This window comes from Hydra viridissima, unplaced genomic scaffold, assembly GCF_058129835.1.
Source record: "Hydra viridissima isolate aposymbiotic clone 2 unplaced genomic scaffold, HvirCarnegie_v1 scaffold_2, whole genome shotgun sequence".
In the NCBI taxonomy this organism is placed as follows: domain Eukaryota; kingdom Metazoa; phylum Cnidaria; class Hydrozoa; order Anthoathecata; family Hydridae; genus Hydra; species Hydra viridissima.
This window is the reverse complement of record NW_028324301.1, coordinates 20,749,215-20,774,220: the sequence shown is the minus strand read 5'-3', so window position 1 is coordinate 20,774,220 and position 25,006 is coordinate 20,749,215. Positions and strand designations below refer to the sequence as shown.

The 25,006-nt window shown below is 29.3% G+C and overlaps 4 protein-coding genes across 7 annotated transcripts; all 4 read left to right on the top strand.

Annotated features, from left to right (window-relative positions):
* The first annotated feature begins 449 nt into the window (after positions 1-449).
* On the top strand, positions 450-10,460 carry LOC149892385 (putative phosphoglycerate kinase). Its single transcript, XM_090078689.1, has 13 exons — positions 450-1,550; positions 1,633-1,683; positions 3,730-3,882; positions 4,030-4,097; positions 8,204-8,280; positions 8,478-8,581; positions 8,724-8,843; positions 9,030-9,144; positions 9,258-9,437; positions 9,694-9,770; positions 9,894-9,994; positions 10,081-10,179; positions 10,327-10,460. Exons 1-13 carry the CDS (start codon positions 1,489-1,491, stop codon positions 10,368-10,370), a joined length of 1,251 nt encoding a protein of 416 aa, XP_089934815.1. The 5' UTR covers positions 450-1,488; the 3' UTR covers positions 10,371-10,460.
* A 235-nt stretch (positions 10,461-10,695) lies between these two features.
* On the top strand, positions 10,696-11,312 carry LOC149892384 (COMM domain-containing protein 6-like). Its single transcript, XM_090078690.1, has 2 exons — positions 10,696-10,971; positions 11,107-11,312. Exons 1-2 carry the CDS (start codon positions 10,786-10,788, stop codon positions 11,158-11,160), a joined length of 240 nt encoding a protein of 79 aa, XP_089934816.1. The 5' UTR covers positions 10,696-10,785; the 3' UTR covers positions 11,161-11,312.
* Positions 11,313-13,454: 2,142 nt separating this feature from the next.
* LOC145202108 (protein phosphatase 1 regulatory subunit 42-like) lies at positions 13,455-16,370 on the top strand. Of its 2 annotated transcripts, XM_090079525.1 has the most exons (6): positions 13,455-13,747; positions 14,320-14,486; positions 14,558-14,696; positions 14,773-15,007; positions 15,511-15,726; positions 16,227-16,370. In XM_090079525.1, exons 1-5 carry the CDS (start codon positions 13,616-13,618, stop codon positions 15,723-15,725), a joined length of 888 nt encoding a protein of 295 aa, XP_089935651.1. In that variant the 5' UTR covers positions 13,455-13,615; the 3' UTR covers position 15,726; positions 16,227-16,370. The 2 variants fall into 2 exon arrangements, with proteins under 2 accessions (XP_089935651.1, XP_089935650.1); XM_090079524.1 differs by lacking the exon at positions 16,227-16,370 and having other exon boundaries at positions 15,511-15,838.
* LOC145184130 (formylglycine-generating enzyme-like) lies at positions 16,229-18,488 on the top strand. Of its 3 annotated transcripts, none has more exons than XR_016450024.1 (7): positions 16,229-16,753; positions 17,151-17,225; positions 17,307-17,389; positions 17,461-17,583; positions 17,672-17,977; positions 18,122-18,181; positions 18,290-18,488. XR_016450024.1 is itself a non-coding variant. In XM_080059734.2 (7 exons), exons 1-7 carry the CDS (start codon positions 16,229-16,231, stop codon positions 18,401-18,403), a joined length of 1,209 nt encoding a protein of 402 aa, XP_079915860.2. In that variant the 3' UTR covers positions 18,404-18,488. The 3 variants fall into 3 exon arrangements, 1 of the variants encoding a protein (XP_079915860.2); XR_016450025.1 differs by having other exon boundaries at positions 17,461-17,587; positions 17,749-17,977; XM_080059734.2 differs by having other exon boundaries at positions 17,749-17,977.
* Positions 18,489-25,006: the final 6,518 nt, after the last annotated feature.

Sequence of the window (25,006 nt, the reverse complement as noted above, 5' to 3'; positions counted from 1 at the left end):
AAAGTCAAAAAACTCGCATAACGAAGCTACTTCAAAGTATACCCAAAGAAGAGTATAAAAAAACGTTTGACAAATGGCTTGAAAGGATGCAACTTTGTATAGATAACGATGGACATTATTTTGAACATTTGATAAAACAAAATTAAAAAAAACTCTTCTTTTTTTTTTTTTAGAGGGGAGTTCTACGAACTTTTCTAACGACCTAAGTACAAATCGGGCGAAATTGAGAAAATTGAATATTGCTAAATATGTGTGTTTCGTACATAAAGCAACAATAGCAGCAAGTTTCTTCACTTCTTGTGTCAGATTATAGTCGCCCATCAATGTTCTGACAAGAAAAACGAATGAAAATAATTACCTTAAGAAATTATTGCCACATATAGATGTCTTAGAATACCATACGCACCCTGTATTATGAAATATCCGCCCTTTTTTCTTTTAAGTATTTTGAAAAAAATTCCGGGTTCTAATTTAAAAGAACTGCTTTTACTCGTTAGGTTCTGACTGTGTTATACTTTAAATATATATGTGTATTTACCTTATTAGATAGATATATATCACAAACCAGTCATAAAGGGTAGATAGATGTCATAACCAGAGTTGTAACCAAGTCGTTGTTATAGAAGCCACAAGTTAGTGTCTTGTTTTAACACTTAAGCCTAAGTCTCAAGTCAAGCTAGGGTTGGTCAATTTAATTCTCAAGTCAAGTGCAATAAAAAAAAATCAAGCCTTTAACTTCTGATTAGAGTAATGAGAAGCAGATATGTTTTTAAATTAAAATTTAATTCTGTTTTTCAAGCTAGGGTTAAGCTAATATTTAAAGCAAATTCTTTTTTTGGTTTAATAATTCCCAATTGCAAAGTCTGTTAGATGTCTGACGAAACAGTATTACACTTCTTTAGCTGAAAACACTATCTGTTTGGTTTATACTCAAAGGTGCTCATGTTAGTTTATTTTTTTGTAAATAAATTAACTGATATTTATGTGGTACACACACACACACACACACACACACACACACACACACACACACACACACACACACACACACACACACACACACACACACACACACACACACACACACACACAACACACACACACACACATATACTGATTTAATGATTTACTTATTGGGGGTATATGTAAAATTTAATATAGTGACATGTGCTTTATGTGTATGGCTGTGTGTATCTGTTTTGGTAGGAATAAAATATTTAAGGGTTACAATATAGATTTTTTAAAAATAAAATGAAAATTTATAAACACTAGAGTATCCATCCAAAGCTGCACTAAATTTAACTTTTCTTTAGATTAAATTTTACAATACCTAAAAAGAATGTAACATATAATAAATAATTTTTTGAATACCTAAGAAGAATTTAAAGTATAATAAATAATCTTCAAAGCTTTACATATAGTTCATATCATTAATTTCTTGTTTGTTTTTGTAATGTTTATTCTCCAAATACACAATAGTAAGAAAAGATGACTTTGAAGAAAGCTGGATTGAAACAGTTGAATGTTCAAGATAAAAGAGTTTTAATGAGGTTAGTACATAGATGTAATCATTTTATTTTACACTAATTTCCTTAAAGTTTTTTAAGTGTGTTTACCTACTTATTATTCTAGAGTTGATTTTAACGTGCCTATTAAAAATGGTGTCATAACTAGCAATTTAAGGTAAGAATAGTATTTTTTATGCTTTTGTTAGAGTCTGTAATAAAAATTTACAAATTGTTACAATATTATAGCTTTGTAAAATCAAAAAAACATCAGAAAAATTCTAAAGTCAAAAAGTAAGGAAAAAATGCCACATAAATAAAAAACATACTGAACACTATACCATTAGAATAATGTGGTTTTGTATGGTACAATCAGGCAATTGATACATGAGACAATTTCATCTTCATATTCCTAATCACTATCTTAATCACATTTCTCACCTTCCAACATAATATCATTATCTCTTTCATCATCAAGCTCAAAAAGTTACAAAAAAAGTTACAAACTCTATAATTTAGTTCATATTTTTGTAAACTTCTAGAAGCCAAGTCAATCACTTTTAATCAATAGTTGCTATAAATAAATAGTTTTTTACCCTGAATTGGAAGTTTATCCTAGTTTCAGAAAACATTTAGTTTGTGGAATTTATGACATAGTGGAAAAATTTAGTAAGTTTTCTTTGATAGTGTGGAGCTTTTGCTGTTTTCTATCGACAGTCCCACTGCCAAAAGTTAAAGAAAGGGTTAAAATTTATTAACAATAAAACTTTTTTTTTTCTCACACCCACTATTAACAATACATTTTTTAGCTATATATATATTTTTAGCTATATTTTCAATAAATATTGATTTATTTATGCTCTGTAAAATGCTGTATAAAAATGTCAATGCTGATAAGTTTACTCATAGTTAAGTATTTGTATGAAGTTTCAAATATACAAGGAAATGAGTTGAAAAGTAGTAAGCAAACCAAATAAACCACAGATATTAGGTATTATAATTGGTTCTAGTTTTTGTAATTCTGAAATAAAGAAATTATAGATTTATTAGTTGCATCAAAAATGCTTTAAAAACTTGGCAAATTGCATCCAACTCAATCCTCTGTCCTGGAAAGCCTAAGAATCATGCTAAGCACAAGAACAGTCTTTTTCTTTTTCCTTTTTGTTATAAGTAAGAATTTATTCAAGTGTAAGCAATTGTAAACTTACAAGAAGCCTTAACAAAAAAATATGAAAACTTATTTTTCAAACATGGTAAAAAGCTTTACTTTCAAAATACATTGGTGGATATGTAGCTATTAGATAACGATTGTTGATTCCCAGAGAATTGCCAAAAAGATCAAGGTAATCTTAGTAGAGAGTTTTTTAGTTCATAAGAAAATGAAAGCAAGTAATTTTTAATGACGAAAACTATTTCAAAATATAAAACAGGAATAAATTCCATACATACCCTTAACAAGTACTAGATACTATTCGGAAAAAAGTTTCAAAAATCATGGAAATTTGCAAAAATTTAGTAAAATTGATGATAAAAAAATTCATATTTAAAAAAACTTATACTTTCATACTAAATTTTGCAATCATTTTTCAGGAAAAAAAAAAATCTCTATAATCATATATATATTTATATATTTTACATATATATTATTCATATTAAATTTTATGCATATAGATATATATAATTAGTGTAAAATATTTTGCTATTTAACATAATGGAATGATTGTTTTTCCTGAAGATCATTTTGATCTTCGATTTTAACGAAATAAAGTCCAACTTAAAAAAATTTAAATACATTTCACAGTTAGTATTTATAAAGCTATAACATGTTATTTCAGAAATTATATAGCTGATATGTTAATTTAAGAATAGTTTTAAAGACATGATATATCAAGTTAGAAATGTATTTGTATGCTTGAACCATACCAAAAAAAAGGTAAAATGTCTATGAAATGACTAAACAAAATAAAGTTTTAACAAAATAAAGTAAACAAAATAAAGGTTCATTTCAACATCTTTAGATTCTTCAAGTAAATGCTTAAAAATTTTTAATTAAAATTTCAACATTCCTTGTGTTGTAATGTTTTTCATTCCCTTTAAAGTTTCTTTAACTTAAAATATTCATTACATTTAATTTATTGTATTGAAATATTCTCAAATATATTTTTAAAAAAATATTCTTATGTATATTTTTAAATATCCTCATGTTTAAGTTCCTTGTGCTTAGAATTGTTGCAGCGTTACCAAGCATCAATTATTGCATTGAGCAAGGTGCAAAATCTGTTGTATTAATGAGTCACCTTGGGCGACCTGAAGGTCAAGTTGATCCAAAACTTTCTCTGGCACCAATTGCAGAAGAGTTAAGAAAGTTACTTTCAAGGTAGAATATGAAAATGATTAAGTTTTATCATTTTGATTTGTATTATATAAAAGGTATTGAGAATAATTAATGAGATTATTTCCATAATAGTTTTAGTTGAAGTTAAAATTAAATTTGAAGTTTAAAACTCAACTTTTTTTAAAAAAGGGATGTTTTGTTTCTGCCTGATTGTGTAGGAGAAGAGGTGGAAAAAGCATGTCTTTCAGCAGATGGAGGTACATTTAAAAAGTTTTATATAGCTTCTAAATTATTTTTAAATTACTTAAGTAAAATTATTCCTAAGCATTTCGGAAATTATTTGTATACAAGTTGTTAACAAACTTTTAAACTTATATTTTAATTTTTTTTTTGTTTTGCAAAAGTAACCTTAACATAATACTTAGAGACCGCCGATTCGATACTGTTTATCGGTTTGCGGATTGTGCACCGAATTATCTATGCTAAACGGTTCAAATTACTTACGGATTGATTTGATCCGAAAATAATTTATCGGAAAATAATTCGTTAAAATTTTTTCGGATTATTTTTTCGGATTGCAATCCGATTCGATACTTTCGGGTCGGATTGTAATTCGAAAAATTTTTTTCGAATTGGAACCCGAACCGATATTATTTTTACGGATTTATACGGATTCAGAATAAAAAAAGCTTTCGATTTAAGATTCATTTTTATTTATTTATAATATTCAAATTTACAATGAAACGAAATGATTTCCTTGTTAAGAAATAAAAAAAAGTCAAAATCACACTGAAAGTTAATCATTTTCCAAATTCATTTCCTGGCCACACAATGTCTTGAATTTTACTGAGTTGCTTAGTGTTTTCTTTCATATATACCAACATCTCAACCTTTGAGATTGAAAGATTGGTTCTTCTAGAGCTGTATATATTCCCTGCTGTTGAGAAAACTCTTTCAGATGTTGATGATGCAGCAGGTATACAGAGGTTTTTTCTGGCCAGCCTTGACATTATTGGGTAAATATACTGGTTTTGTTTCCAGAATTCCAGTACATTTGTATTTGCTGGAACCGGTTTTGAATTCAAATACCCCTCAATTTCAGCAGAAATGGCTTTCTTGGTACTTGTTTCACCTCCAGGATTAATGTAACCTGCATCAAACACTTTCTTCCTCAGTTGTTCAGTGAAATCAAAGCCGTCATCATCTTCATCATCCAACATTGAAGGGGAAGGAGTGCTTTGGCTAGCCAAAATTTCTTTTTTTGACAGTTCTTCCATAGCTTTTTTTACTGCAGTTTTGACTACTTCAAATTTTTCCCCCTCATCCACAAAGCACATGCCGTTGCTGTTAGGATCTAAAAAATGAGCTATAGAAAATTCAATATTCATCAACTCCCCTTCGAATCTTTTGTTTAGATCTTCATTGAAGTAGTGAGCAAGCTCTGATGACACCTCGGTTTTTGGCTTGATTATCTCCCTTGCTAATCTTCCTCTGATGTTGTATAGGCAATTAATAACGGAACAGATGCTAACATTCTTTTCACTGCTGCATTTCTCAGAGAATTCTGAGAAGCCTCTCAGAAGCCGGATGACAGATTGAATAGATTCCACTTCATCATCTGTTGGTAAAAGATCTGTGAACTTACAACCTCCAGAAACAGTAGGGTTCGGATTCTTTAAAGAATGCATCGCCGGAAGAAGATCCACCACAGACTCCATTTGATGGAGGTCAGAGTTCCATCTTGTGGGGCATCTCTGTACTAACTTCGTTCTGGAGTTTTTTAAGGCTTTGGCAGCATTAACTAAAGTCATAGCTTTTTGAGAGGACTGGTTGAAGTGACCTACTAATTTTGTTATTTTGTGGTTGAGAATTGACCATTTTGGACATCTTTTATCATCGACAGCACCACTGACAACTAGATTTAGACGGTGGTCGACACACCAAATTGCACTTTGAACCCCAATTGATTTCCTAACACCTGCTTGGACATTAGCTGCACCGTCGACTGTTATCCAGGTTTTGACTCCAAAATCAAGTTCCAGTTTGTTGATAGATTCATTGAGCTTCTTGGCAATATTGTCGGCAGTATGTTGTTCGGGGAAGTAGGACATTTCTACCGAGAAGCGCTTTAATTGGAACTTTGAATCTATATAGTGGAGTGTAAGGCTCATGAAAGACAAATTGGTGTGATCAGTGGTCCACACGCCGGATGTAAAGGCCACTCCATCAAGATTTGACTTGTCTGAATTGAAAATGTTTTTTACTTGTTCCTTGATGAATTTAAAAAGGAGAGGAATGTATTTTGTAGATATATTCTTTGCTGTAATGGCTCTGAATTGACCGTTGGTTGCAGTTCTCATCATCCGGGTGAATGCGTCAGTTTCTACAATAGAAAATGGTTGAGTGTCCTCAATCACCCATTTAGTAATGTCAACAACAGTTCTTATTTGATTGATGTCAGTAACTTCCCATTCAGGTTTGGTAGCCTGTTTTCTGCCTTGCAGTGTCTGTGTGTTGAAAGTGCCACAAGTTCCACTTGGTCCAGGCTGTGGCGATACTGGTGTATCTTTTTGTGTTTGTGGACATCTCCTCTTTTTTCCTCTTTCTTGTGTTTGTTCAAAATCTGAGTCTTCAGAGGCAAGCTCATCAAAAATGTCTGGTATTGTTGATTTTTGCTTGTCTTTCCTTTCTAATTGTTTATATAAATTCAAGTGGACTCTTTTCAAATGGTTCCTTAAAGGACTTGTGGTGCTTTTATTGATTAAGTATATTTTGCCACAGGCCTTGCATTTTGCCTTGTTTTCCTCCACATTGTTGAAGAATTCCCAAATATTAGACAGCTTAGGCATCTGAAAAGAAAAAAAAAGTGAAAAAAAAAAAAAAAAGAAACGAATCGGATTGAGTTTGCCATATCGGATCGGACGAATATTTCGGATTATTTATTGAATTTAAAACCCACAAAAACGGATCAGATTGTTTATAAGGATTACTTTTCGGATTAAAAATTCGAAAACACGGATCAAATCACATTTTCGATTTACTGACTTTTTATTGAAATATTTGCCTCAATATTTCCTTAATATTTGCCTTAATAAAACGTGATAGTTTTTTATGCATACAAACAGTTTCCGAAAAAGAACTAATTATTTATTAAGTTATTTGAAAATTTTCCTTAATATTCGTCTTAACAATAAATGATATTTTAGAGGCATGCATAAAGTTTTCAATAAAAGAACTAATTATTTGCCTTAATTATTGAAATGAGCGTAACAATTTTTCAAACTAGTTTTTATCTCTATTTCTATTTTTATTTCTGTTAATATTTAAGTAGAAGAAATATTACAATATAAATTTTATCGGACCAATCCACTAATTGAAGCAATCCGCAAAGCGAAATAATTCGCAAAGGAATTCGATCCACAAAAAAAAAAAAAAAAAAACCGCAAAAATTCAGTTTGAAATATTCTTAACTTTTAAATCAAATTAATATAATAATGGCTTACCGTAATAAATGTAGGTGAAGAATAGTAGACTTGATCTGTTGAACGAATTGTTGTAGGTTAAGATTTCCAAATACAACTGATTGAAAATAAAAAAGAAATCCACTATTTATAGGACGCGCACATAATAAAAACGTAATTTTTTTGGACCACACCATTTAATGGTGACGCGAACGGAACGCGATTCGTATAATTCGCTAAACGAATTAAAGTTAAATTGATTTGTAAAAATTTTTCGGATTAATAATCCGAACAGCAAAGAGAATCCGCAAAAAAAAAAATCCGCTAGTGGTTCGTAAAAATTTTTCGAATTGATAATCCGAACAGCGAAGTGAATCAGCAAAAAAAAAATTCGCTAGTGGTTCGTAAATTAGTTTTCGGATTATTAATCCGAAAAATTTTTACGAACTGACTATTTTAATCCGCAAAATAAGTCGGATTGGCTTTTTGCGGATTTTACGAACCGAATCGGCGGTGCCTAATAATACTCATAGTTAGTTACAGTTTTTTATGTACCCAGTCTCACTATTTGTACCCAATCTCACTATTTGAATAGATGTGAATAAAAAAATGGTTCTCTATTATCTGTTAAACTTGGTACTTTTAAAATTACATATTTGTTTGAAACTGTTCGGAGGTTTCTGGAGTTTAAACTTATCTAAAAGCTGTACACCTGAAACATGCTTTAGGTGGTCAATAATCCCTAATATGATGAGATGTTTAAAACCAGAACTGAATATAAGAAAACCTAGAACAGTAAAAAACTTTTAAATTTTTTTAAAGGGCATTGATAAGATTTTCAATAGTGAAATTTCTGGATTAAAACTTTGACATAAAAAAATTTTTTTGTCTTATTTCCATAGGTAAAGTTGTTCTACTGGAAAATCTTCGTTTTCATGTGGAGGAGGAAGGCAGAGGGGTTGATAAAGATGGGAAAAAAGTAATGTTTTTTGTTTGTTTGGCTGCTGTTTTTTTTTTTTTTGTTTTTTTGTTGTTTTTTTTTTAAAAAAAAGGGTTTTTATAATAACATTCTTTAAAACTAAATCTTTAATGATAAATTGCTAGAGTTTCATTAGAGATTCCACATTATTTTGAACATCATCATTTTGGAATTATTCTGTTTTTAAAATTTCACAGCTTAAAGCTGACCCTGAAGCTGTTAACAATTTTCGTCAGTCGCTCTCAAAACTTGGAGATGTTTATGTTAGTGATGCATTTGGGACTGTACATCGACCAGACAGGTAGAAAAAACTTTTTTTTAAAAAATAAATCTATTTGTTTTCTTCTCACACTTTTTACTAAAACATTAAATTTAGTTTAAAATTCATGTTAACTCAAAAACATTTCATGTTTGTATTGTAACCAAGAATTCAATTCATTTAGTTCAATGGCTGGTTTGAATTTTGAAAAAAAAGTTGCAGGATTTCTAATGGAGAAAGAATTGGTTTATTTTTCAAAAGTGCTTGAAGAGCCTGAGCGACCTTTTCTTGCAATACTTGGCGGGTATATTTTATTTGGAATTTTGTTTACTTCTCTGCATGAGAAAAAAAATAACAAAAATGAAAAATGTTTTGCATACAGAAATTAGAAATAACAATAATAATATGTTCACAATATTTATGGTTGTAATTATATGGTTCACAATATTTATGCTCATAATTTTAGCTATAAGATATGAAAATGTTTTAGTGCCAAAGTTGCTGATAAAATCAAGTTGATTTACAATTTATTGGATCAGGTTGACACCTTGATCATTGGTGGTGGGATGGCTTTCACTTTTCTTAAAGTACTACATAATATGGAGGTAATACTTAAAGTAAATTTTTACATTAAAAAGTTAAATTATTTATCCTTATATTAGTTGAATAAAGGATTTCTAATTAGGCTGTAGATTTTGTTTTATAACTTGATGATTAGATTGGCTCATCACTGTTTGATGAAGAAGGTGCCAAAATCATCAATGAGTTAATGGAAGCAGCAAAAAAGAAAGGGGTGTCCATCCATCTACCTGTTGATTTTGTTTGCGGATCAAAGTTCTCTAATGATGCAGAGACTTCCACAGCTACAATTGAAGAAGGCATTCCTGCTGGCTATTTGGTACACTTTTTTTTTTTTTAAAGAGTTTTTTAATGATGTTCAAGACAAAAAAAATTCAATGAGCTTCAAATTTTTGTATTGCAAATAATTAAAAAAAAAAAAAAAAAAAAAATTCATAAAAAGAAATGCTTTACTGAAATCAAAAGTAAATTCTTGCTACAAAACAAAAAATCTTTTTGTCATGTTTTTTTTTTTTTTCTTTCATTTTTTACTAAAAAAAAATGAATTTAAGATTTGTTTTGGTCTTGATTTTTAGGGTTTAGATATTGGTTCAAAATCTATTGAAATCTTCAGTGATGTAATTGAAAAAGCAAAGTTGGTATTCTGGAATGGGTAAATCTCAGCTTGTCATTTGTTAACCTTTAAGTTTAAATTGTTACCGGGAACTTTATTGTTTTTTCGAGTGAAGTGTTTCTAAATGTTTTTATCTTTACTTTCATGATGTCATTGTTTCAGGCCTGTTGGTGTTTTTGAAATGTCTAAGTTTGCAGAAGGAACGAAGAAGATAATGGATAAAGTGTGTGAAGCCACTGCTAGAGGTGTGACCACTGTCGTAGGTAAGAAAACGTTTTTCAAATCATTTTTGTTTTTTTGTTTTTTCTTATTAGGTTTTTTAACGATAACTTTTCATTTCTATTTCCAGGTGGTGGTGACACAGCTACAGCTGCAGACAAATTTGGCAGATCTTTAGAGTTCAGTCATGTTAGCACTGGTGGTGGAGCAAGCATTGAGCTGTTAGAAGGTATAACGTTGCAAAGACTTGTTTTGATTTAAATTAAGATAAATTTTTTAATAATTTAAAAAAAAAATTAATACTAGTGTTAGAGTCTATGTCTAGTGTTTAAGTAAGGTGGCAGTGCGTATTTAAATTCATTATTTTTTTATTTAGGAAAGGATTTGCCCGGAGTAGCTTTTCTATCGGAAACTGTTTAAAATTTCTTCACGTTCTCACGTTTTTTTTTGTTATAAAATCAAATTTCTGGAAAATCTAATATTTTGTGCAATAAATGATCTTGTAATTTATACGGTTCTTTTTTAATTTTGTACCTCACCCTTTTCGTAAATTTAATGCTAAACAACGACAAAATAATTTAACAATTTTGGCATCGATTTTGATTTTTTTTTTTTTTTTTATAAAATCCTAGAAAGTTCGCGTAAAAACACATGCTTTTGCTTCGTAACATAAATCCCAATTGATAAGTAATTCAAGTTTAACGTTTTATTAAAAAAACTTAAAAAAGTTCAAAAAAACTAGTAGTAGCTTCAAAGTTCTTTTTTTTTTCTTTCGACGTATCTTTCAGTTTTTTGAATAATTTATCTTTTTAAGTCCATCAGATAATAAATAAAAATGGTATCAACTCATGAAGTTAGAAGGGCTGAATTGTTGAAAATGGATTGGAAATTAAGCACGGCCATATCATCAAATCACTGTAAGAATCTCGACGCACCCTTTGTCACGTTATTTCTCACACTGAAAGACGCAGACGAGAAGCATGTTCGTCGTTGCATCGAAATGAACATTCAACAATTTCAGGTATTTTTTAAATCATTTATCAGCAGTTTCAGGTATTTTTTTTTATCATTTTAACGTTCAGTTTTTTTTCTTTTAATCTTTCATATTTTATTTTAATTTTTTTTTTTTTAATTTGTTTTTAAATTTCTTTTTCAGGAATTTTCTAAACAGTTACACGATGCGCGTGACATATTTGGAGCCACCAATTAATGCTCAGTAATTTTTGTTACCATTAAATACTGTAAATATCTCTAAAATCTCTATAATATCTCTAAATATCTCTAAAAAGACCTTTTTTTCTTGGAACAGTCTCAGAAAATTTGTAAATGGTGTAAAAAATAAATGATAATTTTATAACATAACCCATAAGTATTGTTTTTAAAAGATATATTTTTATTTTAACTTTAATTGTCTCAAATATTAGGAAAATTTTTTTTTTTTTGCTAGATTTGAAAACACTTGAGTATTTGTGCATCCAATAAATCCTATGTAACAGTTTTTCTAACCTAAACTAAACTATTTGGTAATGTTCTAAGGCCTTACTATAATCTTTCAAAGTATAAATAATGCTGTTTTATTGGTACGGACTCGAGAGGTCATTCAATGACAGCAAACACCCTGTCTTTATTTGCCCTTCCATGGGTGCAAAATGAGAAGTAGCATTTGCACTCCTTCACTTTTTAGATGTTAAAATATCTGTTTTAGCTGTTTAGCTCATCGTAGTAAAAGATCTTAAAAAATCCTCTAAATCTCCCAAAGCTGTTATTTGTTAAATGGTTGAAGTACTTTAATTTTATTCATATACCGGAACATGATGCGTTGAAAATCGCCTATCCATACAACACTGCATCCATTTCTTTTATGCATCTAAATAAAAGCTACTCAGTCTCACTATATTTTTTAAATACAACCACGTGAACTCTGCATACTATCAGTCTAAGTTCCTAATTTCTTTTAGCGTCTTTTATGGTAAGGCATCATTAGGTAAATTAAATTCTGCAGGCGCTTTTCTTAAAAATATTTTTTTTTAGATTATGTGCAGTTAATTGCTATCAACCTGCTTTGCTAAGAGCAATTGAAATGCGTAGTTTTGTGCTTTCGAATCATACTTAACTTTCTGTAAAATAAGCTTAAAATGTAACTAATGGTATGATACATGTTGTATATGGCTTATATGTATATAGACATGCATGTAGATTTAACATCTATTTTAAAGATACTAAATTTTAAACTTACATTTTACACATAAAAGCTTTGTTATTCAGTATATATACACAAGGTTTTTTATTTTTGTTCTTAAATAAGGCAGTAAACTAGGGCTTAAAAATATACCATAAGTACATTGTTGTCTACAGGTCTAAATACAAAAGAATTGACAAATTAAAAACAAAATAAAAGTTTGCGCAATTTTTCCTACATAATTGTATTTAGTTCAACACCTCCAACACCCATAACCTTTTCAACTGCTGTGCTTCCATCATGAAATGGTATATAGCAGAGTTAATAGCACATTGAAGGACGTTTCTGCCCATTAAAAAAAAATTCTTTTGAACATTTTATTTTTCATTTAACTTTCTACAACAAAGCAGTAAAAAAAAGAGTAGACCAACTTGAAGTATAACTCGTCAGGCTTTCTGTAAAGTTGAAACTTCCTAATAATATTTCAAGTTATAGCTTTTAAGATAAACCAGAAGCATAATATCTGTATTATCAATAAATTTATTGTGATTTAAAAGCTTAAGTAAGTAATTTAATGATGAGAAACGCTTTGCTTTGGCATTGGTAAGAATTCCAACTTTGACCAAAAAACACATACTTTTCTTCCTTTATTTTTATTAATTTCATTAAACATCAAGCTCACGTTCTATTAAAAATTTTACATTAAAAAAAGCCAATTTTTAAAAATCTTTATCCAACTATATATCGCGAGGTTAAAATTATTATATTTAATGATTATATTTTATCATTTAATTCTTTAAATTTAAATTTTTCAATCAATTTAACTATTATATTATCTCCAATTTTAAACGTTGGCAGAAAGTTTTTTGATATTTTTTTTAAAGTAAAAATTGCTTAAAGTTTTAGATTCAATAAAAGAATAATTTATGCTTTGAATAATTTATGTTTCAAAAAATTATTTTGAAAAAAATTTAAAAGTAAAGTGTATTTTAAAAGTAATCATTACTTACTAAAACTAATAGCTCATTTTCTCCCAATGTTAATAATAGAAGATAGAACAAAATAATTTTAACCTCGCGATAAAAGTGGTTAAATTAGCAAAACTCTAGAAAATAAAAATCTGTAGAATAATCTTTAAAATCTCTTGCTGTGTGATTTTATTGGTATATAATCACTCCTTGATTAATGATGTTTTCATTAATCACTCTAAATTGCTTACTGAGAGTGATCTCCTTTCTCTCAAAAAAAAATAATTTGATAGATGCGCACTTTATGGTAAATATGCTTTTTATTCATTGGTAGAGATTACAGCGGTTGTGATCTTCAGTAATGGAATTTAGTCAAACTCGAAGGTAAATAAGTTGAAAAGGAAATTTCACATATATGATAATAACAAATGTGAAATGGTTAAACGCACAAGAAAAGTTTCTTTTCTCATTAAGTATGTATCCATGACATAACATGAAGTATATTTATAGTCAACATCATGGTTCGGATTACCGTAGATTTACTATTAAAGCATGCCAGTCATACAAAGAAACGATCCAATGAATCAGACCAACAATATTTTAAAAGGTTGACTCACATTTATTTTCAAGAGAAAAACATTGACGAAATTGTGAGTTAAACGCGTATTTATGTTAAAAATATTCAAACAAGGTGTCTTATTTTCAAGTTATATATATAGTCATTTATCAAAATTGAATTTTAATTTTCAGTTTGTATAATTTTATACTGAAGTTAAAAAAAATTATATTTAAAAGCTGATATGGAATTGTTAACTTAAATTTGGAATTAATTTTTTTTTTGGCATAATATATTTTTTAGGAAAGTTCTTAGTAGCAATAAAATGCTACATATAATATGTAGTATTTTATTGGCACTAATAAAATACTACATATTATAGTACCAATAAAATACTACATATTATATATGTAGTATTTTATTGGTACCTGCACTGCAAGTTTAATAACAATTAACTCATTTTAAGTTTCAATCAAATTGTATAAAGCATGTAAATTGGCAAACACATTTCAGCAATCAGTTCAACTTTCTTAAAATAAATATTCAAAAGGAACTCTGGATTGCCCTATTCTATAAGTGCTTTGTCAAATGTAAATTCTTTTTTTATTTGTTGCTTTATTCTGAATTATTATTAAGTACTAAAATATTTTCCTTCTTGAAATTTAGGATGGTTTATCACAATGCAAGAGTCTTTCAGTGCTTTATCTTTACAGCAACAATATATCAAAAATAAGAAATCTTGAATTTGCTGATTGTCTCACACATTTATACCTACAACAAAACCAAATAAGTCAATTAAGTGGTCTAGGACATCTAATATCACTGCAAAAATTGTAGGTGAAAATAACTTTTCTATCATTAGTTCTTAACTATCCATTTTGCTCATACCAAAACATTTGTTTAGATATTTAAGTCACAATCAAATAAATGTTGTGGAAGGTCTGGAGAATTGCAAAAGTTTGAACGAGTTGCATATTGATTTTCAAAAGTTACCTCCTGGAGAAAAGCTACTCTTTGATCCAAGAACACTGGAAGCTGTTGGGGTGAGTCTTAAAGTCTTGGTTTGATTTATTTCTGCAAATATTATAAAAATGTCTGCATTTTAAATATTTTATTTAGGGTTGTCTTTCAGTTTTGAATGCATCTGGGAACCGAATCGATGAAGTAAGTGATTTAAAAGTGTTGCACAAACTTAATCAACTTATTATTGAGAATAATGAGCTAAGCGAACTGTCAGACCTTTTGGATGCATTGTTGCATTGGCCCTCATTGTTTAAGCTCAATCTTGCTGGAAATCCTGTATGTCAAATTAAAAAATACAAAGAGGACATTATAGTTGTTTCAAAATCTCTAGGTAAAAATATTACTTTTAAATTTTTTTTTAAAGTCACTTGAAAATTACCACAAAAGTTTTTTCTTTGACTGAATTTTTTTAAATTTTTTTTTCTTCTAAAGAAACCTCTAAGTCCAAAATAATCATAAATAGTCACTTCATTAAAAAATGCCAGGATCATTTGTCACTTGACACCATTTTGTCACTGGCTTATGAAAAGAATCAGGTAATTTACTAAAAATGATTTAAAAATTTTTTTTAAAACAACTTTTTAAAAATTTCAAGTTGCTCCTAAAATGTGTTATTGAGAGTAACATCTGTTATTGTACCTCATCATCATCATCATCATCATCATCATCATCATCATCATCATCATCGTCATCATCATCATCATCATTATCATCATCATCATCATCATCATCATCAACAACAACCATCATTAAATATTTACAAAGTTTGATTTTGAATATGATAAATTAAGCTAGAAATGTCTCCAAATTTTTAGTTTTTTTGTTTTATTATAGTTATGATAGACAACAAAGAGGTGAATGACTCATCAAGATTATTTTTAAGCAAGTTGCGTTCCACAAAAGAAGCCAAAAAGCATAAGCTTCAATATAATACAGATGCAACCGTCAATTTCTTTCATCAAACAGATTTACATTCTAAAAGTTTTGAGGCTACTCCTACTGACCATTTACTCAAACAAGAGCACAAATATGTAATGAGTGCCCAATAAAGTGAGTTAAATGGTTTCTATGGTCTCAAGAAAATTTTATCTGAAACTAAACCCCTACTTTTTTTTTATCTTAACAAAAAAATGTTGGGAAATTTTTTATTTGTTTTTGTATTTTTCCAAAATTTTATTTAATTTTGCTTCATTTGTTTTTTTTTTAAAAAAATACACTCAAAGGTTCCTTAAAACATAATGTGTTTGATATATATAAATATAATACTTTAAGTTTGTTAATCTGTTGTATATAATTTGTATTGGTTTCATTTAAAATGTTTTATTATTTATATGTTTAGAAAATCTTTTTAATTTCTTCCAAACTGCTCTCGTTTCAAAATAAAACAAATATTTTACAGAAATAATGTAGTTGTTTAAATTTGTATTAATCTTTTATGGTTTTCTCAGAAAAGAAAAAAAAAAGATTTTCATCTTTGAAACTGTATTTTACTTATCAAAATTTCATTGTTACATAAGTTAAACTGTACAGTTATGTTGATTAAACTTTAGAAATGAAAAAATCTTTACTTGCTTTTTTAATATTTGCTGTTGTCTTCGGATTTGCAAACTCCTCCGAGCAACCTGAAAGCTCAGAAACTAATAAAGAGTGTGAAGATTGCGAAGACAAAAAGTCACAAAAAAAAGGTTGTGGTTGTACAAAGGAAAGTTTAGATATTACAAATTTGGACTCAGAGGAGGATAGATTAGTCAATGAAAACCTTCCTAAAGTGTTTACAAATACAGAGAATGTTAACAAAGAGACATTGGATTATAAGATTGAAAATTCTACTTCTAAAGAATTTCTCTTTACTAAAGGACAGTTTGATGTGCCTGAGATAAACGGAGTCTACCCTAAAAATCAGCTTGTTGAATTGGAAGGAGGAGAGTTTATGATGGGTACTGATGCACCAGTTTTCCTTGATGATGGGGAATCTCCCGCTAGAGAAGTCTCTATTCGACCATTTGCAATTGATATGTATGAAGTAAGCAATGGAGAATTTAGAGATTTTGTCAAGGAGACTGGTTACAAAACTGAAGTATGTTTTTTTATGTTTGAATGTGACTGAGGTGTTATAAGTGTTATGCATTGAAGTTTTATCTCTGAATAAAAATGTTAATGAGCATTTTTAGGCAATTTCTATGAAGTTCTAAAATAAATTATGTTATATCGTTGTCTAAAATTGTTTTAAAAATCTGAAGCAAGTGATTAAATGCTTTCTTCACTGGATGCTTCACTTGGTGCTAAGTTTTTTCTTTTTGAGATTTTTGTTACAAGTTTCAATTAAAAACTGGAGAAAGAGTAACTTTGTGAAGATTCAAACAAGCAATGTTAAAAAAAACATTTTTATTGTATTCTGTTTCTTAGGCATATCCCAGAATATTTGAAAAACAAGTTGTTTTTTTTTATTTTTTAAAATGTTATGTATGTTTTAGGCTGAGATATATGGAAATTCCTTTGTAATGGAATATTTTCTCTCGGAGGAAATTAACAAAGGGATTACTGAGGCAGTATGTATTTTTTTCAGCATATGATTTTACTTATATACTTTATTTGATTTTCATCGAGTTATTCTGAAATTAACTTTTCAGGTTGATGGTGCTCCTTGGTGGTTGCCTGTAAAAGGAGCTAGTTGGAAGAACCCAGAAGGTCCTGGTTCAAATCTCATCAATAGGTAAAAAAATTTTTACTTTTTTTTTTATCATTAAAAAAGGAAAAACTTTATGGCGATGAGCTCTAATCTAGACTTTCTCATCCTGTTGTGCATGTATCTTGGAATGATGCGCTTGCTTATTGTCAATGGAAGGGTAAAAGACTACCTACAGAAGCTGAATGGGAGTTTGCATGCACTGGGGGTGAAGAGGATATGTAGGTTGAGATCATTTCTCTATTGAAATCTTGATTTTCTTTTCACTTTTTGCATCAACATTTTCATGAGATTATTGTTTATTTCCAGCGTGGTTTGTGTGAGATCACCATCTCTCTTTAAGCTGGTGATAAACACTGATAAACTGACCGTTTGTATCTTTCAAGGTTATTCCCTTGGGGAAATGAATTTCGACCTCAAGGGATTTTTAAGGCTAACATTTGGAATGGAAAGTTTCCGAGGGAAAATTCTGCTGAGGACGGTTACAACGGAACAGCTCCTGTTGATGCGTTTGTTCAAAACAAAAAAAAACTCTGTAACATGGTTGGTAACGTGTGGGAGTGGGTAGCAGACTGGTGGCAGACCAATCATCCTACAGACGTTCAGAAGGACCCAGTAAGTTTTTTTTGACCGTAAGTTCTTTTTCACTATAAAACTAGTTTTTTAATGGTTTCCGCTTAGAATTTTAAATCCGACAGACTTTGATATTATGTTAAAATTAAAACATTTGCATAAATAATTTTTTTCTCTCTTTTTTAGTACGGTCCACCATCTGGCGACAAAAAAGTGAAAAAAGGAGGATCTTTTATGTGTTCAAAGGTTGAAGTCATTTTTTGAACGAACATTAGTGCTTACTTTTTTATATATATTCAAAAATGTAAATATAACCTCTGTATTTTTTAACTATTTCTTTTTTTTAATCTTTAGAATTATTGTTATCGTTATCGCTGCGCGTCCAGGTCCGAAAATTCTCCAGACAGCAGTTCAAGTAATCTTGGCTTTCGTTGCGCAAAATTCATTGAAAAAAAAGATGAACTCTGAAGTATAGGAAAATAAAGTTTTAAACTTTTCACGGTATTTATAGCTTGTAGGTTTCTATCGAAAAGTTTTTTTATAAGATGTTTCAGATTTTGTATTTATTTCACCTGTCAAAATATTTTTGAGGTTTTTTTATGCGCTATTGTGACATATTTTTGCGTGTGATAATTTTTGTTTATCGCGGTGTTCAATCGCAGACCTGAATTTTCATTTTCTACTTCTCAAAAATAAATAAATAAAAAAAAACTGTAAGAAAATTTTCAAATTACAAACCAAATAAATTTTTAGTTTGAAACCTTGAAAACTTACATTCATAATGATAATGATAAAAATAAACTTGCGACCCGTTTTTTAAAGTAAGATTTTTCGAACGTTGTTTGTAGTTTCTTTTTTTTTTGTTCTTCAAGTTCATTTAAAACCAAATTTTGAAAGCAAAAATGGATTCCCTCTCCCTCCATGACGCATAAAAACGTTAAAAACGAGTCAATAGTAAATAAAAAAAGTGTCCTAGTTGGTATTTTGTATGACAACCGAAATTATGAAATCATTTTTATAAGAAATATATTTTTTCATTCAAAGTAATTTTAGACTTTCTCTGGAGATATTCTGGGACGGAGTTAAAAGTTGTTGCACCTGTTGAGTATTTTGTATATAAAGTTAATCTTCATTTACTGATGGGGGGGGGGGGGGGGGGGGGGGGGCGGCGGCGTTTTTACAGCGGCTCGTGAGCTTTATGCTTATGGGTTCCGTAAAAATTGGTTTGGTACCACAAAAGCTGATTTGAACTTAGCCCATAACAGGATTCTCCCACTTTGGTTTGAACAGTTAGCTCCATCGCAGAGCTCCTTGTGTTTTTGCACATTTATCAAACTTATGCGAATTTGTCCTCACTAATTGATGCACGAAAAAAGTTAATTTATGAACTTTGTTTAAAGAATGATTTTAATGTGAAACCAATCCAGCTTTATCAATTAAAAGCATTAAAATAAAAAAGAAATCAACAAAACACCATTGTTATTTTAATCCGATGTTCTGAGAACAAATCTGGATACCAGAAAGCCTAAGGCAGTAATCTGAGTGGCACTTATAAAATAGTTGTTTCAACTAGACAAGCCACTCAAAAATTATATTGTCCCAAGTCGCATTTTCAAACTTTTGAAAAACAGATAACAAGCAGAAACGAATTTGTACTTACAGCAGTATTATGTATTAAAAGATTCAATCAATCACAGGCGCGGATCCAGGAATTTATAACTTTGTAGCCAAATTTTATTTTCACGGTTGAAATTTCGATAAAAGATCGATATTTTAATATTTTTTGACAGCATTTATTGATTGAATAAAACGTTGGTAACGTATAATACCGACTTTACGAAATCGAAACGCCAACTGCGACGAGAAAGTAAAAGTTATGATTTTATAAGTCGTCGTCGTAGCCGTTTTTAGTAAAATATCGTTACGAAGATACTATGAAAACGTCACGGTATAAAAACGTGTGAAAACTATGAAAAACGTTAACGTTTTTAAAATTACTTCACGTTTTCAACACAACGCCAAAACTTTAATTTTCACGTCTGGCCTCGAACTTTAAAACGCGAGTAGGGATTTACCCTGAGTACACGCATGCGCATAACCAATATTTTGTTCATAGACGTTGCAGTTGCAGTTGGCGTTTTGATTTCGTAAAGTTTTTTTTTTTTTTTTTTTTCAGTTTTACATTTAATTAGTCGTAATATAATAAAGTCCGTGATATATGCTCTCGTAATGCAACAAAATCCATGACATATGTTCTCGTAATACATCAAAATCCGAGATATATGCTTTTGTGATGCAATAAAATCCGTGATATATAGACTAATTTAAATAAAAACTTGGTATCTGATAGAAGATCTAATGATCTTGTCGCCAGAACCATAAAAAGTTATAATAGAATATAACTTAAGCCATTGATAGATATAGACAAATAAAAATGACAAAATACAAAAAACAAAAGAACGTGTTTATACAAATTTCTTAATTTTAAAAGTATTTCAACATATTGTCATTAAAGAGAATTAATTTTTTAAATTTCTTTTTAAAGACTGTGAAGGTAATTGATAAATCAAAATCGGTAATAAGAACCATTGTGGCCATGACAGGAATTTCTATAGCCAAAATCCATAAGTTAAGGCAGACAAATTTAAATTTTTAGGAATATTCCTTAAGCGAATAAACCCAAAACTAACGTGATTGTCGTTAAATTTAAACTATGTGGTCACGATGGCCACCCCTTAGATCCGCGCCTGAATCATGTATCCTTGTCGAGGGCTCATTGTTTCGCTTTGGCAAACATCACATTCTCCATTAGTGATGTTTAACGAAATCCTATGACGTAAAATATCAGGTAACTGCAAAGTTTAAAACTAGATTGCTTATCTTACTGGTATTTCCGACATTAAAACTTCAAAAGCATATTTTGCTTTTAGTAACCAAATCTTGAACTCATAAGATAGATTTACCATGGACGTATAAGAGATGGACGTGCAACTTATTGCTTTACATGAAAGAGGCCGCAGAAATCAGTGAGCCATGCGAGTTTCCGACAAACTCTAAATTTTCACCTGTCAACAAAAAAAACTACTAGAATGGCTGCCCACAGTTTCAAAACAGAAACTCTGATCACTTGGTATTAGTCTAAACTTTTATAGCATTTGTTTAGTAAGACTGTTCAGGATAAAGTAACTACTTCACGAGTTAACAAATTACTAAACAAATTACACCAAGGTAAAGGAAATTAGTTGTCGGCACGAACATATTTTATCATTTTTTTAAGACAAACATTTGTAAATTTTTAAAAATTTTTTCTTGTAAACAAAACCCGTCAATCATAAAATAGACCTGTAAGGTTAATTTTAAAATGACTAAAAAAAGTATAGCGAAATATAAAAAAGCTTAAATAAAATTTTTTGTCAAGGTCTGATTTTATTCAATTCCTTGGTCCTTCATTCACCAGCCTTAGTTTTGTATATTTTTTTAGTATTTTTTCCGATTTTTCGTTATTTTTTGCCTCGACTACTCTATAAGCTCCATAACATATATTCCACTCAGCATTATTTTTAGTAGTTGTATTTTCTAATGGGATTTTTTATAGTTCATTTGATTAAGCCAAACCTTTTAAAAAGTTATTCAAATTTGTAATTATCTCGCAAAATGCGGCCAGGTATTTCATGTTTTCGTTTTTCATATTTTATTTATCATTTCATTTGTCATAAAAGGCACATAACAACCCATTTGTTTTTTCTGCATGTGTCATATTATTGTGAGAAAGACCAGCTGCCAAATGTATTCCAATAAACGCATCAAGTTCATCGCTAGTCAAATCTAGACTCTCAGTTTCGATCGGGGATTTTTTTTCATTCCAATTCTGTGCTGCATCTTTTCCATATTTGTTCCCGAGTAGCAAACAATATTGGCGCGAGATTGTTTGCAATATTGGCGCGATATTGTAAACTATATCGCGCCAATATTGGGATGTCAACATTTTCACAATATTAGCCAATATTGGCGTATTATTGCGTCGAATATGTTTAAACATATTCGGCGCAATAACGGCGTAAATAATTATTTACGACACGACAAAAATTTTGGCAATCGCTTTTTTTTTGAGTTAAGAGTTTCGAGTCAAGGTAACGTAAAAAAACTCCTCACTTTGAATTTAATTATCCCCAATAATAAAAAACATACTTTCATTTGTTTCATTTATAGAATTAGAACTAAAACATTTATTACAAAAATTTCTATGAAAAAAATATTTGATAGGGGAAAGATTTTGGGATAACAGAAGGAGAAAAAAAATTTCCATAAAAAATATTATATTAATGTTGTAGCTAATAACCTATAGATTTTAAAAAAATACAACATACGACTTTTAAAAATGGTTCATAAAGTAGGGTTGTTCGCCGTAAACAAAAACTTACGAAAATTTCGCATTTTTATCTTACGTATTTCAGGTTGCTATTGCGAAAGTTGTTCTTGCGCAAATTTACCCTCCGTAATGCGTAATACGAAAAAAATAAATAAGAATTATTCCGTAATATCTCTTTACGAAATGAAACTTGCGAAACAAATCTTTTCGAAAGAATACTTGCGAAACAGTTCTTTACGGAAGGAGCGTTTCGGAATGTGCGCTTACGGAATAGACTCGAAAGCATTCATTAAACTGTTATACACAAAAATATTATTATCTATTATTTAAATAATGTTGTTAAGTGATTCTTCAATAGTTTATATATATATATATATATATATATATATATATATATATATATATATATATATATATATATATATATATATATATATATACATACAGTGACCTAGAAGGATTAAGAAAGTTAGGACGGGGTTGGCTGCTGAAACAGAATATAAGGGGGCCTAACGCAGCTAAAAATTTTAAATTTTAGCTGCGTTAGGCCCCGTTATATTCTGTTTCAGTTATTTCTATTCAAAAATAGAAAAAACTGAAACTTTGAGTTAGTTTAGAGGGATTGGACGACATATATATATATATATATATATATATATATATATATATATATATATATATATATATATATATATATATATATATATATATATATATATATATATATATATATGTCGTCTATATATATATATATGTCGTCTATATATATATATATATATATATTTCAAAAAGAGGCTCAATGAACTATGGTGCAAATTATCAGCCCTATTGGAATCACCATTTAAAGTCCCCAAAACGAAAGCCCAAGTAGTTATGCCAATGGAAGTAGAGGAAGTATTGCAAACTGGAAATCTGGTGACAGTTAACATAGAGAATGCAAAGAAATTGAAAGCAGACTGTTCGAAATGTCCTAATTTAAGAAAATCCCTATTACTGCAAAAAGAAACAATGGGAAAACAGATCAAATACTTGAAGGCAAAAAGTTTGCTAAGTTCTGATAATGTACGCATAAAACCTTTAACCCAAGACCTTAAAAGGAAAAAAATATGTATTGACAAGCTCAGACAAGAGAAGAGAAAGTTGAAGCTAGAAAATTCTTTATTAAATGCACGTCTTGAAAGGTTGACATTAAAAAATTTTAAGAGGACTATTTTGAATGCAAAAAGAAAAAGTAAAAGAGCTGATAAACACATAGTCAAGCTAACACAAAAGCTGAAATAAAATTAGATTTAGACAAAAATGTGGAACCAAAAACATTTGTCAAATTTTCTGATGATACAAGAGACATTATCGGGCAGATATTGAACAGAGATCCTGGTTTGCTACAAAAAAGCATAAATCATATTTGGGATGTAGAGGGGGAAAGAAGTTATTTTTATGGGAAGTATTCATTCCTTTTCATCAAAAAAGAACAACAACTTAATCAATGTTAAATATTTGAACAATGAAAGAAAAATATTTTTAATAAGTGAATTTCTTGCTGACATTGCTTTGGGAGACATTAGCTTCCATTAGATACAATATCTTAAAGCTGTTATGGTTTTCTACATTAGTAATTGCAATCTATTTCTTTAAAATAAGTTTTTTTTCATCTGTACAAACAATATTTTCATGTACATTGTTTTTTTTATTGCTATAATAAAGTTAGGTGAGGTTTTTATTATAATATATTATATAAAGTCTTCATGTTACCCTTTTTTTACCTATTGAAAAAACAATGAAGGTTCCAATTATGAATTTTCTATCCCTTATAACTTTTTTAAAGCTATTATTGGAATGGTAAATGTTTTTTATTTTGTTTTTATTGTACATTCTAACTTTAACGTTTAAAGTTTAAAAACTCAAAAAAAAAAAAAAAACGCCCCCCGGGGGCGTGTGACCCAAACGCCCCTGGGTAAATCTGCCACTTTTTTTTTACTTTTTTTGTAATATATTAATGCAGCAAGCAACCCTGAAAATTTGTGGTCAATATCTATGTAAATAATTAAGTAACACTGATATTTCTCTCAAATTGTTACATTTGTGGTCACAATTTTTGAAAGAATTTGAAGCACAAAATTTTTCACCTTTAAAAATTGATAGCTTTTTAGCAAATTTAGTTAGAGAAAAAAGGATTGCAGTTTTGGAAATCGTTAATCTGCTGTTTCCAATGATATACGTCATTTAAAAAAAAAAAAATGAGTTTGATTTTTTTGTTGAACTACCTAATGTTTACATATTACAAATGTATTATTTTTTTAATGCAAATCTACATGATCCCAAACAAATGACTTACATGCTCTAAAAGGGAAAGTTTAAGATGTTCAAGTTATGTTCATTATTTAACTCTTGTTAACTGAAACTTATCAATATCATTATACTTATAATAATTAGTATTTCAGTTACCTAGTTAATTATACTTATTTCATTCATAAAACGTAATGAAGTATTTATAATTAGCCGCGTTTCGTAAGTGTTTTTCTTTTAAAAACCGTTTCGCAAGTTGCGGTGCGAAAGAGTTTCGTTTCGAAAGAAATTAGGTTTTTTATCATTATTTCAAAAAATAAAACTTTAAAATGTTCATATGTTGCAATACTGAAAACAAAATTTTATTATAAACATTTTGGTATATAAAAATTTTATTTTTTACAATTATATCCGTT

Coding starts and splice junctions, on each gene's coding strand:
- LOC145202108 (XM_090079525.1), top strand. CDS start 13,616: ATGGTTCGGATTACCGTAGATTTACTATTAAAGCATGCCAGTCATACA. Junction 13,748..14,319: donor AGAAAAACATTGACGAAATT/GTGAGTTAAACG, acceptor CTTGAAATTTAG/GATGGTTTATCACAATGCAA. Junction 15,008..15,510: donor AGTTGTTTCAAAATCTCTAG/GTAAAAATATTA, acceptor GTTTTATTATAG/TTATGATAGACAACAAAGAG.
- LOC145184130 (XM_080059734.2), top strand. CDS start 16,229: ATGAAAAAATCTTTACTTGCTTTTTTAATATTTGCTGTTGTCTTCGGA. Junction 16,754..17,150: donor AGACTGGTTACAAAACTGAA/GTATGTTTTTTT, acceptor TGTATGTTTTAG/GCTGAGATATATGGAAATTC. Junction 18,182..18,289: donor GATCTTTTATGTGTTCAAAG/GTTGAAGTCATT, acceptor TTTAATCTTTAG/AATTATTGTTATCGTTATCG.
- LOC149892385 (XM_090078689.1), top strand. CDS start 1,489: ATGACTTTGAAGAAAGCTGGATTGAAACAGTTGAATGTTCAAGATAAA. Junction 1,551..1,632: donor GATAAAAGAGTTTTAATGAG/GTTAGTACATAG, acceptor TTATTATTCTAG/AGTTGATTTTAACGTGCCTA. Junction 1,684..3,729: donor GTCATAACTAGCAATTTAAG/GTAAGAATAGTA, acceptor CCTTGTGCTTAG/AATTGTTGCAGCGTTACCAA.
- LOC149892384 (XM_090078690.1), top strand. CDS start 10,786: ATGGTATCAACTCATGAAGTTAGAAGGGCTGAATTGTTGAAAATGGAT. Junction 10,972..11,106: donor TGAACATTCAACAATTTCAG/GTATTTTTTAAA, acceptor TTTCTTTTTCAG/GAATTTTCTAAACAGTTACA.